Raw genomic sequence first — 19,254 nt, forward strand, 5'->3', positions numbered from 1 at the left:
TGTTTATGCAGTCGCATCTTGGATTATTGGTATCAACATCCCAATAGCTCCATTCAGTGGGTTCTGCGCTAAGTGTGACGTCATCAAACGTAGTCAAAGGCTAGAATGGAGTGTTTTTTCAAGTAGTATCTTGGAAGTATTTGTGCCAACTACCCAATCGCGGTTCTGTGCTTAAGTGTGACATCATCAAAATGAGGACTAGGATGGAAAGTTTTTACAGAGAATGTGTCTTTAAAAGTACTGGGATCAACTACTCAAGAGTGACAGTGTATTGCCAAATTGCTCCATTCATTGGGCTCTGTGTGACGTCATCGAACGTAGTCAATCGCTATCAAGTGCAGGTGTACCTGCCTAGTTGTCTATGACGAGCCAGCGGTGCGTGCTCTGCTCGACTTGCTGTTGTAGTAACGGTGTGCGCACACGCAGCTTGACTTCTATGGAGCCGCCGGCCGGCCGCCGTCCGTCCATCAGCTGGGAATATAATAAAAATATAAATAAACATCGTTGAACATCACAGGTATACCTGTATCTTTATTATAACACCACTATTTGTAATGTGGCATGCAATAAACAATTAGAATTTGACGTTTTTGTACTGCGTAAGTACCAACTACTAGATAAGTACCAAGAGTGGAACAGAAAAAGTTTAGTATCTGAAAAGATAAAAACTGTAATAAAATTGGACTTGCAACGAAATTAATCGGGAAAGAATAAGAAGCTTCCCAGTCAAGGAAGTCAGAAGTTACGAATATTTTGACGTGTAGCACAACTCAACTCAAGTGTGGTAGTTAAAGGTTAACCTTTGTTTCCTATCTATTTTCAAAGTCAATGGATCAAGGATAAGGTATGATGAAGACTTTAGACTGAGTTTCTTCTACCACTTCTCACTACCAACCGATATGTTGTCACAAAGTGGTGTTAGGGCAAGAAGCTAAATGCCCTAAAAGAGCCTACACACATAATCAATTTAACTCCAACTCACCGGGAAAGCCTCGTGCAGCGTGACCTGAGTCTCCAGCGGTGCCAGCTTCACGGCAGCCGAGCCCAGCAGCGCGTCGCTCCGGAACCAGCCGCTGCAACACCACAGCGCGTCAGCGCACGCCAGCGCGCAGCTAACGTGCGCCGGGACTTACTACTAGGCTACCACGCTACACCACACCACATACCACACAGGGACATAGGAAGCAAGCAATATGGGACTGTGGCTACCACATCTCCCTTTAGTTTCTGTGATCTGTGGTGGCTACCCATTAATATACTGATAAAGACATGGCGTTAGCGTACGCCAATTTTAGGACAATGACACATTTTTCATTGGCCCCGGAGGACACAGTCAGGTTTTAGTAGGTAAGCCTCGCCTTCTGGCGGGGAGAGTCATAGCCCATTGGCCGTCCTCATCGGGCAGTGGGAATGCTCCCGAAAAAAAAAGAATGGAGATGCAAGGAATATAGATCTATGCTGGTAATGTAAGCGTTTACTGCTGCAACACCACAGCGCGTCAGCGCACGCCAGCGCGCAGCTAACGTGCGCCGGGACTTACTACTAGGCTACCACGCTACACCACATACCACACATGGACGTAGGATGAACAAGCAAGCAATATAAGGCTGACGGGGACTTAACTTCCACACTAAAGCCTGGTCCGTGAGCACGTAGAATTTTGTCCAATGACCCCTAGCCACCCATCCTTATCGCTCGCGCGTAATGTTGCTGTCGCGCTCGCACACTCACTGCAAGCGCCCGTCGCACAGTCGCGACAGCAATATAATTACGCGCGAGCGATAAGGATGGGTAGCTTCGGGTCATTGGACAAAATTCTACGTGCTCACAGACCAGACTATAGGCTACCACGCTACACCACATCACATACCACACATGGACATATGATAGAGGTTGAAGATGCAAGCATTAAGGGTAGAGATTGGAAACGTAAGCAGGGTTTATGAAGGTAATGGAAGCGCTACCGCTGCAACACCACAGCTCGTCAGCGCACGCCAGCCCGGAGCTAACGTGCGCAGGGACTAGCTACTAGGCTACCACACTACACCACACATGGACATAGGATGGACATGCAAGCAATGTACAGCAAGAAGCCACGATAGCCGAACGGTGAAGGGGTCGGACTGGGTAACTCGTGATCCGGGGAACGGGTCCGATCCCCACCGCCGCTCGACTATTGTGGTGAGCTTACTCGTCACACAAGTATATTTAGCTTAGTACGAGGAACAACGGGACTATTACCAATATGAGAATGTGGCGGCCTACACTGGTGGTTCATATAAATCGGATTTTATAAAATTTATTATGTATACAAATTAAAAAAATTAAAATGATGATATCAAATTTCTGACTTCACCATACCATTTATATGCCCATGTTAACATGGGCTAGTGTCGGCTCATATACCCATTTACCAAACACCCTGTATAGAAACTCATATAAGTGCGTCCACCTGTCCGCATCTTACGCATCGCACATCCGATACGATGTGTTTAGCACGATGCGTCCGTTGCGTACGATACCGACAAGTGGACGCTTAGCTTTAGAGCGCAGCGCGGCAGCGGCGTTTTTATAATGTAAAGGCATTCATCCGCTGTCAATTTATTTATTTATATTAATTAGTATTACTTATCTTAAACACACTTAGTATTAAATTATCGGCAACGCGTTTGTCGCGCTGCTAAATCGCTTATACATATGTGAAAGCGCTCTTATAATGTAAAGGCATTCATCCGCTGTCACATAGTATGAAATTATCGGCAGCGCGACTGTCGCGCGTTTGTCGCGCAGCTAAATCGCTTATATGTGAAAGCGCTCTTATAATCCGCTGTTACATTGATGCATGTTTTCACCATCAATTCCTAATTTTAAGTGACCCCTATGGTGACACAATACAGGCATTTTGTATTTATTTATTTATTTATACTTCAATGCCAAAAATATTAACATTAGGCGAAGATTGTATTCATACGAGTCATTTAAAAATTAGGGATTGATGGTGAAAACGGGCATAAGTTGCCTAAAAGCGCTATAAAGTGAGGTTTTTGCTCGTAAGGATCTTCTTAAATGATTTTTTGCTTTACCAACGATTTTTAGCGCAACTTACCCTCTCGAGTAGACTTCAAGCTTGATGGCGTGTCGCTTGAACACTCGCAAGCAAGGGCGCGCGCCGCGTTGGATCGCTAGCGAGAAGCGCGCGTTGTATTCCGGACTGTTGGTGTCTTTGACTAGCGCTGTGCGGTCTGATACGGGCGCGTCCTGAAAAATAAATAAAAATAATAATAATATAGCCTGACCAGGAACATAAAAACCCTCGCCATGTTGCGGAAAACTAATGGTACTAATTTCTTTTAATGGCAACAGTAACTGAAAACTTCATTGACATGTCACCTTGCATGTCAGTCTATTGCTGTCAAAGTGTAAACAAACTTTATTTTAAATGTGCGCAATTGATTTTGTGAATTAAAATGCTAAAATCTTTTTATAGTCGTGAAAGAAAAGTGGTTCACAATGTGTTAAAGTATTTGTCGAAGAGAAATACTAAGGGTTCGGACAATATTTTCATTGAATAATGTTTCCGACAAAGGTTGTCAAATTGACTGACATGTTTATCGCATAGTACAGTCCACTATGAAAATTAGCTGTGGTTTGTTTCAACTAACTATTTTAATATTTTTTTTCAATTTCTAAGTGTTGAATTTTATGGAATTGGGAAAGAAGTACCGAGTTTGAAGCGTTCATAAGCAAACATTGCAGTTGAATATTCAAGTTCTGAATTTGATTATTGATGAATAATAAAATAAATCCTACTAGCTCGATTGATGGTTTCATTTAATTTATTTAAACCAGGTTACCTATAATAATATTTTTTCGTTAATTTATCAAAATATCAAATTTAGCCCGTAATCCTGAATTCTGATACATAAAGTTAGCCTATTAATTTAACACAGGTACGACTGTACTCAGTGTTGCACTATCAAATGCAATTGACGCGCCTCTATGCCAGGGTTTTTATGTTCCTGGTCAGGCTATACACTTTATTGTACACCATACATAAAGCCCGGTCTGTGAGCACGTAGAATTTTGTCCAACGACCCCAAGCTACCCATCCTTATCGCTCGCGCGTACTTATGTTGCTGTCGCGCTCGCACACTCGCTGCGGGCGCCCCCGTCGCACATAATAGACAGTTTGACACCATACCCCAATAATTCGAAACCACAACTGTTTTAAAAATACTCTTCATTCTGGACTTAAAAACCTTATTTATTTTAAATTACCTGTAAATTTCGATTTTTGTTCGAATTGTAATTGAAAAAAGTAGTTTAATTGGGTTGACAAAATAGTGACGTCACTTGCTTGTAGTGCCATACATAATCTATGGGAGAGTTTCGTTTTGACAGTTTTAAAAAGTACGTCACTTGACTGTGGTGTCAACATGTCTGTTCTACGTGCTCGCAGACCAGACTACAGTAACAAGAACAAAAAAGAAATACACAGGGACAGTACAATTTAGGCATTCTTATCGCTATAAAGCGATCTCTTCCAGACAACCTATGGAGAGAACAGTTGTATAAAATATGTATGAAGGGGAAGGCGGTAAATATGATGCTCTAAGGCAGTTCTTAACCGGTGGTCCGCGGACCACTGGTGGTCCCTGGAGGCATTCCAAGTGGTCCACGAAGACATCGTAATAAACAAGTGCCGTGACGTGATGAGTCAGTCATGGGCGAGAAATATACCTCCCCTTTCATAGGATTTTAAAAAAAAAGTGGTCCCTGACAAGATAGAAATTTGGTAAAATGGTCCCTCGTGACTTAAAGGTTAAGAACCACTGCTCTAAGGCTTTTACTAAATAAGCTGTAGTTATTGTATTTTTTAAATAGAGCAGAATCGTTTCAACCTAAGGATAAAAGCATCCGCTAAGGATTTTTACCAAGACTTCCTGCGTTGCCCGCATTCAGGTACTTCTCGCGACTATAGCCAGATATTCTGTTCGCGGTTTGAATAAAATATAATGTATTTATATTTATACAGCATCATTACATAAAAGTTTGCCAAAAAGCATTAAAACTTATTTTTACATTACTGATGCTGAACAAAACATGATTTGAAATTTTTTGATATGGGTCTTGAACGACCTTTCAGTTGACAGATGAAACGATTCTGACGGTGAAAAATATGAGGCAATCCTTTAATTAAACTATTTTTTAATAAATTTAGATTTTTTTACATACCTGAGGAAACGGGAACTCAAACTTGACGTACGTGTCAATTTCTTTCGGGTTGGGCACGTTGTAGGCGATGCCGCGGACTATTGTCAACTCTAACTCGTTCTCGTTAATGTCTGTGTTGCATTGCACGATCGAAAACTGCCGCGACTCGTAGTGGAATTTTGGCGGGTTTTGGCCTAGACTGAAAATTATAGAAAAAACAAATCAAGTTTCTCCGTGGTTATCCGTACTTTGTGCAAGTAAAATTGTACTCTATTCCTAATACACACAGCTTTGGCTGTGACGAAATTCCACAAACTAGGTTAAGTAGACTCTAGCACCCATTGAGTTATTTAACGTATAGTCACGAAGGCGAGTGAGCTTTACTTGTGTGTACGTGTACATGCATATAACGATAGTGTAATGTGTATCAAAACTTTTGAAAAACAAACAGTAGTGAGCCACCATACATGTAAAGCTCACTCGCCTTCGTGAATTGCAACAACTATACCAAAGTTTTTTTCTGTATACGTTCTATGTCCTTAACTAAGTGATGTTCATCGTAATAAATGTTTCTTTCTTTCAAAGTCATGCTTCGCAATGGCGAATAATTTTCTTATCTATTGGCATGTCTTATGCGAGCTAACTTTGAGTTTCTCACCATACAACGCAAATTAAATTCTAATCTAATAAGCATAGAGTGGAGGCCGCGTACCGGAAAACGCAGCGTGAGACGTCCACCCACAAGGTAGACCGACGATATCATAAAGGTAGCAGGAAGGCGCTGGACGCAGGCCGCTACTAACCAGGCAACATGGAAAGCATTGGGGGAGGCCTATGTTTAGCTGTGGACGTCCTATGGCTGAAATGCTGATGATAATGAAGCATGGAGTTCAACTCACCTCTTAGCAACAGCCACCACATCCAAATCCTGCTTCACACTAACAGCGATATGCTCGAACCTATTCGCCTCCGCTATGTGTCCCATGGCCTTGTTATGGTCCCTATTGGACAGGCACAGCTTGAGTTGCGCCGTGAGCTGGTTGTGCAGCCTGGAGAGAACATCTTCGTCGTCCATGGTTATGGTGGATGGACCCTCGTCAGAGGGACCGCAGTCTTCAGCCGATACTATGTCGAAGCTGTAACAACAACATTACAGATTGAATTGGGGGTTTAAACCAATTGTAAATTAGCACAAATTCTAAAAAATACACTTCATTCTAGCCCTGAAAACAGGGGTAAGTGCCTGAGGTATGGGAGCGGCACAGGGTGTTTTTGTGACGGCCAAACGTCAGCGAGACTTTACATCTCCATCAAATTTGTATTTTTTGTCACATCATAATACACTCGACATCAAATAAATCGCACCTCCCGCGACAAGCATTTTCAAACGTATGCATCTCCATTTCCCACCAATATTGGCACCATTTAAAAGCCTAGTTCTAACCTTCATTTCATTAAAGGAAAGGTTTTTACCCCAAACCTGTGTCTTTAGAAGGATCCAGAGTCACTTCTTCAAAAAATAGGTAGTTACGCTAGAGCCAACTTTTATGGCTATAAAACTGTTAAGTTGGGATTAATCACTATCCATCTGTTAAAGAGGACACGTGAGATCATTATTTGGTTTTATAACCATAAAAATTGGTCTAATTGATCCCATAGATGGGCCCAAAGTGAGGTATTTTTTTAAGTCACATTTATGGTATATGTTAATCATTTATTAAGAAATTAAATGTGTTTTTCTTTAAGGATATTTATTGGGCTTTTAAATAACATCAATATTGTTGGGGCACCATGATTGTGTCAGAAAGAAATCGTTAAAGTTCGCGTCGCGGAAGGTGCGGTTTATTTGATGTTGAGTATATTATGTCAATGTTACCCATCCCATGCCGCTCCCATACCTCGGGCACTAACTTTCATCAAGTGAATACGCAACCATAAAATGACGTTATAGTCCCCATTGCCGTACAAAATCTATGAGTAAGCCGTATGTATTCCAACAGTTCGTAAAAAGTATGTCATTTGACTAGATCCTATTTCTCAGGTTCTCACAATAAATTAGCCAGATCTGTAATAAGCTTACATTCTACTTATTTCTCATGTAATAAGAACGACTTCAACAGAGCAACTGTTGCTTATAAATATTCCAGTTTTCATTACTCACGTGTTTTCCAGTTGCTTGTGAGCGCGTGGTGGTAAAGGAAGACTCTTCAGGTCGACCACTAAACCTCCCTTGGCTGCTTCTATTACCGAGTCGAAGCCCTTGGCGGCACGCAGGTACTCTTTAGCTTGCTCTATGTCGCCTGTAATATACAAAAATGTATTTAATATTTGTTATTAAACATGGTGCTGAAGAATACAAGACAAAATAAAGCGGTGGTTATTAGTGATGGATAAATTAACTCCCTTTAACTTCAAATTAAGCTAACACGCTTAATTGTGTTTGGACCTTAGGTCTCCCACAATAATCCAGCAGTCGACGGGCATGGAACTAGCGTTTTTGCGAATGCCATTCGTTACCAAACCCATTGGTTTATAAATCACCTTCGCCAACCACACCACTCGCCTGTAACGCCAACTAGTGAGTGCAAATGCGACATTCCTCCTAAGGCTGTAGGCACAAATACGGTAGCCTTATGCTAATTTTCACCATCAATCCCTATTTTTTAAGTTGCCCTATGGTAATACATAACAGCATGGACCTATAAAAAAAGTCGGACGGATTCTCATCAACAAAATACTGTGACATTAGGATACACCAGCTTGCCTGTACGTACAGGCCGGCACGCACACATTCACACCCTGATACACCACTTCGAATGCAAACTTCACACAGTTAACTCATTTAAGCAGCGAAAAAACAACACGAATACGACATGTCTTGTGTGACGAAATTGTGTAAAAACCGTTCTGTTCGAACAAACAAAAATTAAGGAATCACATTTCACAGGCAAAATAATAATCCAATCACTTATTTCCCGACATTAAAATATTGAAATTAATTGAAATCAAACGTCATTCACTCGAAAAAATAATACGTCAAAGACTAGTGTTCTCAGTTATTTACGTGGGAAAATTACCCGAAATATGGGAAATTAATAATAATTTTAGGACTTTTTAGTTATTTATTACGCATACTATGGAAATAAAATAATTTATCATAATAATTGTGTTTTAATGGGATATATTTTCATAGGCAAATTTGATCCTTCCCAAAAATGTGGAACTGCGAAATTCCAATTTTCTTACATTGATTGCAAGTCAGTGTCAGGTTGTATGTTAAAATCTATCAGAGATAATAATAATATATTGATGATGCATAAGCTTATGATTATAATGTACACAAGATTCGTAATTTGTAACTGCGTGAATCATTTTTGATCAAGATTATGTACATACCCTGACACACTGACTTGCAAACAATGTAAGAAAATTTGAACATTGAAAATTTCGCGCCTTGTTGGGTCTAATTCTCGTCACTACACTGCACAACTTAAAATAATTACGTTTTTTGTCGGTAAAAACGTCCTGGTGACGTCACTTAAGCATTTTTCTTATACTGCGTGCGGTCGTTGCGCGTGCGCACAAAGGAATGAGACCGCTCGGACACCGAGCCCACAGCGTGGTAGGGGTGGGGTTGCCCGCTCTTTTGTTTTTTACTACTACTACGCTGAATATTGTGTGCGGATTGGGTTGTCGTACAGGGGTACTACACGGTAAAATAAATCTCGGAGGCGAAAGCAGGATAATTATAACTACGGGGTATAAAATTCTAAAAAAAATAGAGGTGATGCATGCTAATTAACTCTTTCAACGATTTTTGGTTTGATCAAAGTATCTCTTATAGTTTTTGAGATAGGTTGATTAAATTGACATAATAATTTTCTCATAAGGTCATAGCACACTTATCAACTCGGAGACGGATCAACGCCGTATCGCCTTTTGCTGCGAGGCGAGCCGAGGCGTTTATTATGTTAGATATTGTCCAGATGGGAGAATTCGCGAACGCGCGAAGAATCATATCGCGAGATACTAACAGCCAATACATTACGACCACAAGACACGCGCGAGTTGTAAATTCGCGCGTAAATCGCGTCATACATATTATTATGCTCGTGTTCGCGCGAAGACATTCGCGGCGAATTCGCCCTCCTGGACAAGGCCAGAGTTTCATACAAAGAATACTGACTGCCTCGACTTGATTTGACACGATACATGATATGATTTAACATTTGACCTATGACACACATGCATGCCACAAACACACCATGTTTAGCCTAGGCGCAGACTATCTATTTTTCGTCGGCCGATAGTTTAGTCGGGCAGTTGATCAGTATGGGCATGTATAGAAGTGCGCATTACACCGATTTGATTTGGCCGATTCTTTATACAAATTAAAATCGGATCCAACTATCGGCCAACTAAAAATCGGTGGTCTGCGCCTAGTCTTATGCCCGTTTTCACCATCAATCCCTAATTTTTAAGTGTTACCATAGGGGTCATCGATGGTGAAAACAGGCATTAGTCTTTTAATATCTCCGATGTATCAAGAAGTATTATATTGTTCCAGTGCGGACCTCCAGTTTGAAGCAGCTTGGGCCATCACCAATATTGCGTCTGGGACGCACGAACACACATTAGCTGTTATAGATGTGAGTACACTTTGGTATAGCTTAAATTCTCTATTACTTACATTTATTTTATCATTAGGAGATCTTGGAGGTGGCCTTTGTCCAGCAGTGGACGTCATTTGGCTGACACGAACGATTTTATCATATTTTTTTTGTTTTAATATTTTGTAAAGGATCTTACGGAAAGTAGTGCAGATGATAGTCTCCATAAACTTTACGACTAGATATTTTATCTTAGTGCGTTTCACAGTTCATGCCTTTAATAAATGCAAATGTAGGCGACAATAATCCTACGGGGAAGGTGTCCAAGATTCTCGGAACCCGGGTTCGAAGCCTGCTCTGCTGGACTATTGTGGTTAACTCACTCGCAACACAAGCATTTAGCTTACAAGAGAGGTTAACGGGACTATTGTACAGGCGACAGCATGTCAAGTTATTCACTGCGACATTTTATTTAAAGTACGGCCAACTTGCAGCGATACAAAAGGTCGATTCGACTGTCGAACTGACAATCTATTCTGTCTCTTCCCATCTTGTGTATTTGTCGTAATGTCTCGTTCTCCCGCCAAAATATGTCAAAGTCAAACCCATGCTGTTCCAAATGACCATGACATTGGGTTTGTTTACATTTGGTATCGCTTCTCGTTGGCCGTACTTTAGTTGTTAATAGGTGGTATTTTCCAACGAAAATGTGCTCTTATGTTTATTGTTTTAAAATAATTGTACACAGGCCGGCGCGATCCCCAAACTGGTAAACTTACTATCCCTCGGCGGCGTCGTCGGCGAACAAAGCGCGTGGGCGCTCGGCAACATTGCAGGTAGGTGGTGTTGAAAAATACTAAATAAAACATTCCTTCATCATTCAATTTTAACGCCAGTACTCACAAACATTACTGTGAAGTCTCACAGTGAGCGTGGACGCAAGAATGACACACGAACCAATCACAGAGCTCTATTCAACGCTGTGCGATCGATTTGCTGCTCACTACGGAGCGCGTTTAAAAAATATATGAATTTTTTTATTCTTAAACGTTTACGCTTTTTTTGGCGCGTTCACTAATGAGCGCGTTTGATGCAAACTCACACTAGGCCCTCTTGAGGTGGAATAGGCTAGTTGCCTAAAAAAATTTTTTTAGTCCGTAATGTTTAATATCAAAAAATATTGGACACATACATTTTTATTTGTCAATCTAACAAATAATTACATAGTTATGGTGCGTTGAAGTTGCGCACGACGTCACAACGTGCGGCATTTTTAAGCAAGCGTTGACGTCACGGGCCTCTTCTTATGAACTTTGGGGCGCTTTATCTCTTTAAATTTTTATTAGTTTGAAAAAGTGAAAAATACGTGTAGAGTATTTTTTGATAAGTTAACTGACGGACTAATTAAAACTCTTGCTTTTTGACCCAGGCAACATCCCCATTGTNTGGCATCCCTAAATTCACTCACACAATAGACAAACGCCAAAATTTTGCGTCACAGTTTTGTTGCAGCGCGAGTTCCGTCCGCCTTTTTTTATAGGTCCATGCATAACAGGAATTTTGTTTTCATAGGGGTCACTTCAAAATTAGGGATTGATGGTGAAAACGGGCATAAACAACCCAAGCCTTCTTCACCACAATAAAGGCAAAATGTCTTTTAGGAGGACTAAAATAAGACGCAAGACGCAAATATGGTAGTCCGCACAACTCACCAGCCTTCTTCGCCTTGATAGCAGCTTCCCTGAACTGCTTCTGCCTGTGCATTAAGAGCGCTAGTTGCTTGTCGTGGCGCGAAGGGGGCGTGGCCTGCGAGCCTTATTGTCCCTAAACATGAAGCCTCATGACTCACCAGCCTTCTTCGCCTTGATAGCGGCTTCCCTGAACTGCTTCTGCCTGTGCAATAAGAGCGCTAGTTGCTTGTCGTGGCGCGAAGGGGGCGTGGCCTGGGAACCACGTGACGGCGCGGGCGACGGCGGGGTAGGGGCGGGGGCGCGCGGCGCGGGAGCGGGAGCGGCCGCGGGACTCTGGAATAAGTTAATATTGTGGTGGACAACTAAGGCCGTTTGTAGACATCCGTTTTTTCACCGGACGACGGACCGTCAAAAAACGGATATCCTTTGTTTGCTGTCAATTTTTTCGCCGGACCCATGTCCGATGCATGTGCACATGTTCATTATAAATCATACGCCACTGCTAAATCCGGTGAAAAAATCGGGCCGTTGTCCGGTCAAAAAAACGGATGTTTACAAGCGGCCTAAAGGCGCGCGCGCACGGGCGCCTTTTGTCACCGTGACTGTGTGGCTAAGAACTCACAAGTCACTGGTACATAATGGTCGCCCAATCGGGACCCGATTACAACCGCGCCCGCTGCGGGCGAAAACAGCGTCGTAAGTTGTGCATTAGTTCTAGTATCTGCATTCTACAGAAGCTGCGGGCCCGCAACCGCCACGGGCGCGGGTGAAAATCGCGCCATTAGTTCTTAGCCTTAGCAGGCCTGTTCATCTCCGCGAGTTTACATCGAAAACAAAACACGCACGATGGCCCACCTACAGGATACTATTCGACAAGGCCTCACATACGAGCGAACATTGACTCACGCACGCGTATTCTTGTGTATGATGGAAGAAAATAAAGAAAATGGTGTACTAAATACTGTGCAGTATTTAACTGCCTAAATAATAATAAAAACACAGAATGTACTTTTTTAAGTTGCCTCAAGACACTGAGAGGTAAATAAGTAGTTAATATTATTCATGATAATTCATGCTAAATCATGTATTTCCTCCGCCATTTTCCGCAGTTTGGCACCTCACGTCACATCATTTTACCGAAGTCAGCCCTATAGCTTCGGCGCAGTGCCGATCACTGACGTTTGTCAACAAAATGGTGCTTGACTCTTGAGACAGGCTAAATTACACCATATTACTTTGTAAGTATTGAATTTTATGGAATTGGGAAAGAAGTACCGAGTTTGAAGCGTTCATGAGCAGACATTGTAGTTGAATATTCAAGTTCAGAATTTGATTATTGATGAATAATAATAAAATCCTACTTGCTCGATTGATGGTTTCATTTAATTTATTTAAACCATTTTACCTATAATATAATATTTTTTTGTTAATTTATGAAAATATTAAATTAGCCTATAATCCTGAATCCTGATACATAAAGTTAGCCTATTAATTTAATACAGGTACGACTGTACCCAGTGTTGCACTATCAAATGCAATTGACGCGCCTCTATGCCAGGGTTTTTATGTTCCTGGTCAGGCTATACTTATTATTATTCTGTGGCCTTAGTCTCTCCATAGACAAGAATAAGTACTCCGTTTTCTCAGTTTTTAAAAGATTATTAGTATTTTGTTATTACACAAATTACTAAATAGTCCCGTTAGCTCCTTGTACTAAGCTAAATATGCTTGTATCACGAGTGAGCTCACCACAATAGTCGAGCGGCGGCGGGACCGAACTCGCGGTCCCCGGATCATGAGTCGGCCAGTCCGACCCCTTCACCGTTCGGCTATCGATATTTTATAAAAGTGTAGAATTAAAAGATATACTGTCACGTTAACAAAGTCACCCGTACGCGTACTGTAGGTAGTCATGACTATCCACCATACGGCGCCGGCTTATCGTCGAATTTTGGGCCACGTTGTATAACTGAACTCACTACATTTAGGCCACTGACCTCTATACACTGGACAGGCTGTCTCATAAAAATGACAGCAAATTTTATATGCCAACTAGCTTTCCGCCCGCGGCTTCGCCCGCGTGGAATTTTGTCTGTCACAGAAAAACTTTATCGCGCGCGTCCCTGTTTCAAAAACCGGGATAAAAACTATCCTATGTTCTTTCCCGGGACTCAAACTATCTCTATGCCAAATTTCATCAAAATCGGTTGCGAGGTTTAAGCGGGAAAGCGTAACAGACAGACAGACAGACAGAGTTACTTTCGCATTTATAATATTAGTTGGGATTTGAACGACTAATTTCGACGTACATTGTATGGAGTAACCATAGGAGTAAGCGAGAAAGAAAATCACTGATTTTAGTTCCATGGGCAATCGTATCTGCCTGCAGCGCCAAAATGGCGAAACTCAAATAATAGGCACAAAAATATTATGACAGCAGCCAGTCCAGACAGGTCAGTGATTTGGGCCCATGAATGCCCATATTTGACAGTATACAGACAGTTATAGATAGAGTGACCCATTCTATCTGTATTACTACTTTGTAAACTTATGTAACTAAAGTGCATTTTTCTGGAAATAAATTTATTCTATTCTATTCTATTCGTGGGTGATTGTTGGTTATAGAATCATACTCACGCCGCCAGTGGGCAAAGGCGCGTACCCAGCCGGCGTGGGCAGCTCGTCCCCAGCGATGGGCTTCCCGGCGGCGTTGAGGCGGATCGCGTCTTGGTACTGCTTGATCACGCGGCCCAGGCGGCGAGCCTTGGATGAGTTGCCGTCTTCTTTCGCTTTTGCTTCTTGTTTGACGCGCATAGGGGTGTCTTGTGTGTCTTGTCACCGTGACAGTGTGTCTCTCCATAGACAAGAATAAGTACTCTGTTGTCTCTTTTTTTTTCTTTGTAAGTATAGAAGATAAAAACATACTGTCACGTTAACATAAAGTCACCCGTACGCGTACCGTAAGTAGTCATAACATGTCCACCCTACGGATCCAGCTTATCGTCGAATTTTGGGCCGCGTTGTATAACTTAAGTCACTACATTTAGGCCACTAACCTCTTCACACACTGGACTGTCTTATACAAATAACAGCTTGTGTACCAATTTGAAGCGCCACTACAATTGTCCCGAGTACTAATTTCGACGTACATTGTATGGAGTAACCATAGGAGTAAGCGGGAAAGAAAATCACTAATTTTAGTTCCATGGACAATCGTATCTGCCTGCAGCGCACAAATGACGAAACTCAAATAATGGGCACAAAAATATTATGACAGAAGCCAGTCCAGACGTCAGTGATTTGGGCCCATGAATTGAAAAAGAGAAAACCTTTGAAAAAGAGGCTGACAATAGTGTCTGAGTTTCTTGCGCTGCTACTTCTCAGCACTGCCCCTTTTATTGTCCTGAAGCAGTGGTAGGGTTAATACTGGGACATGTAAAAGTGCTTTTTTAAAGCCTACTTACAGAAATAAAGAAAAAAAATTCCCATATCTGACAGTATACAGACTGTTTTATAGAGTGACCCATGATTGATTGTTGGTTGTAGAATCATACTCACACCACCAGTGGGCAAAGGCGCGTATCCAGCCGGCGTGGGCAGCTCGTCCCCAGCGATGGGCTTCCCGGCGGCGTTGAGGCGGATCGCGTCTTGGTACTGCTTGATCACGCGGCCCAGGCGGCGAGCCTTGGATGAGTTGCCGTCTTCTTTCGCTTTTGCTTCTTGTTGCTGCAACAAATAACCAATAATAATTAAGCTTTTAAACTTGATTGGATTTTATTTGTAGATAGCGTTCGATCTTTGTCAACGTAATGAATACGGTGTCAGCATGGTGAAACAATAACGCTCTTCGGCAATCTTAGGCCCGGTTTTTTGATTCGTAGTTAAAATAACCAATGGTCAAATTTGACAGATGTCAAATGACAAGTGGTTAAATATCAGAAAAAAATGTTTTTCGAACAATGGTTAGCTTGACTTTTAGTACATTTTTTAACTATTAGTTAACATTTTGTTAATATTTAACCATTAGTAGCAAAATTTAACAATTTGTTATTTTAACTATGAATCAAAAAACTGGGCCTTAGAGAGGCTCACGTCTAGCAGTAGACTGCATTTTTTTTTTATTATTAGCAATTTGTGCCTATTGCACAAATTACTAATAGTCCTGTTAGTCCCTAGTGATAAGCTAAATAAGCTTGTGTTACGAGTGGGCTCACCACAATAGTCGAGCGGCGGTGGGATTCGAACCCGCGTTCCTCGGATCCGAGTCGGCCAGTCCAACCCATTCACCGATCGGCTATCGTGGCTATGTCAAATTGGATTGATATTTTTTTTAAATATTCAAGTTATCAGGTATAAAATCTGGGGTTAACGTCAAACTGTAAGTACTCATGAACTAAAAGGTAAATTTCGCATTTGAGACCGGTTATCCTCAGTTTTAAATGTAATGGCACGTGAAAGTTTCAAATCTTATATCCCACGGGATGTTTTGGTCGAGGTCAATATAGCGTCGTTAACACTAAAGAAGAAATTAAATAGCTTAAAACAATCTTGTTGTTTACCTGGAAAGCAGCCAATCTCTGCCTCAACGCTTCATCGACTGTGGACGCAGTAATGAGACCCTCGCTATCGGTGGTTGGCGGCGCGGGCGCTGGTTCTGGAAATTATTTAATTATTATATTATTGTTCTTGTTGGCTGTTTGATTTAACTTTCGAGTCAAACTTTATATGGTCATCTAAGGTCAGAAACGTGATTAGTAGATTGTCAGTCAATCAGGGTGACAAAATTCCAGTGAACCAAACTGCAATAACATTGATACCTGAACATAGGCCTCCCCAAATCATTTTCATATTGTCCAGTTGATAGCAGTGGCGGCGTAGCATGGGTTGGCACCCGGGGCGATCACCCCCCTCCCCCCCGTCATAAGTCCTAAGGCACCCCCTGGTACCCCCCAGGATTTTGGTGTTACCTACGGATTCGAAGATTGAAAGACAATCGCAACCCAAACGCGTCCACTATGACGTCATAACTGCTTGACTACCCTCAGGAACTCTTACCTTCAGAAGTCTGGACCTGGCTTTCCTCCTTCTGGCCCTTGACAGCTGCCTCTATCATTTGCGGCGTAGGCAGTTCGTTGAGGTCCATCTCTTGGCCTGCTTTGTACGCGTCCACTACGAGGTCAAACTGTTTGACCACTTTGAGGAATTCCAACGCGAGGGTCTTGTCACCAGCTCGCTTGGCGGAGAGCGCTGCGAGTTTGAACTCTTCTTTGCGTTCTGGAAGTAACGAAATTATATTAGAATCTAGCAATTTTTACGGCAGTTTAGTTGCATCAAAATAGGAGGCTTTTGTAAAAGACCTCTAGGAACGAATAACGTCAACGTAAGCAAAGTTTATGCGAAAATGTTATGGCAATAATATTGCCTAATCGTATTGCAGAAAACACTTTTCTTTTTCCAATAATATGACAACAACTACAAACATGACAGCTTATTCATAAGATGTCAATCAAAGAGCGACAAATTGTTTTGCTGTAATGTTTATACAACAATGCGGAATATAGTAAAATAATTACGTCCTTTCGCTAACGATATCAGCGTAGACAAGTCAAACAACTCAGAGATGTACATTTTTATGATGGGATTGTTTAAGTCTTATCTTGGGATAAGATTCATAATTTTAACAGCTATCTCAACTTCTCAAGTTCTTTAAAAGCTCATAAACCACTTACTCAAAATAACATTCAATCCTTCCTGCTTCTCAGGGTCCACCTCCTCAACATTTGGCGGCGGCGGCGGCGGATGAGACGGCTCCGGCAAACTTAGGGGTTCCTCGGGCTCCGGCGCAGACGGCTCCGGGTCCATAGACACCGGCTCCGGTTCCATAGCCACTGGTTCCGGGTCTATAGGGGCTTCTGGTGGAGGGGCCGGTTTTCCGATACTGGCTGGCGGGGGAATATCCTCATCCTTTACAGGGCGACCAGCTTTGGCTTGTTTTAGTAAGTCGTTCAGCGTTTTTAGACCACGGCCGAATCTGGAAATAAATAAAAATATATTGTATTTTTTTATGCAGGACAAGGCAGGTATTTGACCGCAATCGTACCTGGTGTTAAGTAAGATGCAGTCTAGGATGGTACATATCTACCCTGTAAGTGCCTATTCACTCTCGCCTTGAAATATGAAAATATCATTGGTGAAAATATTTGGGAATTACTAGGGGGCCAATTTTCCATTTGGCGAAACTTAGTTGAATACAAAAATATTTATTCTAAGAATAGGGTGATCTTTAACAGGCAACCTAACATATCAGTAGCTTGAAGCCAACCAACATCAAAAGAAAGACAACATTATCTCTTAAAACAAACCTCCTAGCCTTACTGCTCTCTCCACTCTCCTTAGCAGCTTTCTCAGCCATAGCATAGTTTGAGATCCTGTCTTGCAGCAGGCTTATGGTGCTGATCTGTCCACTAGCTGGGGCCCCAGGTGAAGGGAAACAGATGACTATTAAAATACAAAATTATCTCCCAAAACAAACCTCCTAGCCTTACTGCTCTCTCAACTCTCTTTAGCAGCTTTCTCAGCCATAGCATAGTTTGAGATCCTGTCTTGCAGCAGGCTTATGGTACTGCTCTGTCCACTGGCTAGAGGCCCCAGGTGAAGGGAAACAGATGACTATTAAAATACAAAATTATCTCCCAAAACAAACCTCCTAGCCTTACTGCTCTCTCAACTCTCTTTAGCAGCTTTCTCAGCCATAGCATAGTTTGAGATCCTGTCTTGCAGCAGGCTTATACTGATGCTCTGTCCAATTGGGGCCCTGGGCGGAGTGGGACAAGTGAATAGTAAAAGAAAAGACAACATTATTTCCTAAAACAAACCTCCTAGCCTTACTGCTCTCTCCGCACTCCTTAGCAGCTTTTTCAGCCATAGCATAGTTTGAGATCCTGTCTTGTAGCAGGCTTATGGTCCTGCTCTGTCCACTTGGGGCCCCAGGCGGAAGGAGGCAGGTAAATATCACAATAAAGGACAACATTGTCTCCTAAAACAAACCTCCTAGCCTTACTGCTCTCTCCGCACTCCTTAGCAGCTTTCTCAGCCATAGCATAGTTTGAGATCCTGTCTTGCAGCAGGCTTATGGTGCTACTCTGTCCACTTGTAGGGGCCCCGGGCGGAGGGGGGGCGGGGCGCGCCGCCCGCGGGGGGGGCGGGGGCGCCTCGTCGTCGTCTATGGCCAGTTCTTTAAGTTCACTGAGGAGGTCTGGGTCATCTTCATCACCTATTGAGGAAGGAGTTGTGTTGTTAATAAAGCTAGTAACATGCAGGGCCTGACACTTACTGGGGCCCTTGACTTTAACTAGGATTACTGGGGCCCTTTTTCCCAAAAATCATAGAACTTTTATGGACAATTTAGTACCTATCCTATTCACAGGTTACTCTTTAAAAAAATTTCAGGTAAATTCATGAATCTGGAGGACAAAGAGGATGTTTTGAGAATATCATGTTGTCATTATTTTGTTACATAATTTAATATTATGTTACAGGAAAACCACTATAGGAAAATGTTAATTTGACTGCTATCAGCATGAAAGTAAATTAACCCATTATAGACTGAGTTTTCTTAAAGTGTCAGATTTTTGTTTTTTTGAAATGTATTCATAATTATGGTCTACATAATGCTATACAAGCATTAAAAAAATGATCCGACCTGTAATCTAGAAAAAAAATGCTGGTACCATATGGTA

The 19,254-nt window shown here is 42.0% G+C and overlaps 1 protein-coding gene across 1 annotated transcript; it reads right to left on the minus strand.

Annotated features, from left to right (window-relative positions):
• Positions 1 to 303: 303 nt before the first annotated feature.
• Positions 304 to 19,114, minus strand: l(2)gd1 (lethal (2) giant discs 1). The gene is made up of 13 exons (XM_028318669.1): positions 19,111 to 19,114; positions 18,563 to 18,788; positions 17,245 to 17,546; positions 16,571 to 16,789; positions 16,075 to 16,169; positions 15,074 to 15,241; positions 11,674 to 11,848; positions 7,376 to 7,514; positions 6,114 to 6,350; positions 5,236 to 5,413; positions 3,107 to 3,258; positions 983 to 1,112; positions 304 to 471 (listed from the first exon to the last, which is right to left on the minus strand). The coding sequence occupies exons 1-13, from the start codon at positions 19,112 to 19,114 to the stop codon at positions 352 to 354; spliced, it is 2,145 nt and encodes a 714-aa protein (XP_028174470.1). The 3' UTR covers positions 304 to 351.
• Between the last annotated feature and the right edge of the window lie 140 nt (positions 19,115 to 19,254).

This window comes from Ostrinia furnacalis, unplaced genomic scaffold, assembly GCF_004193835.3.
Source record: "Ostrinia furnacalis isolate ACB-3 unplaced genomic scaffold, ASM419383v2 OfSCF6976, whole genome shotgun sequence".
NCBI lineage: Eukaryota > Metazoa > Arthropoda > Insecta > Lepidoptera > Crambidae > Ostrinia > Ostrinia furnacalis.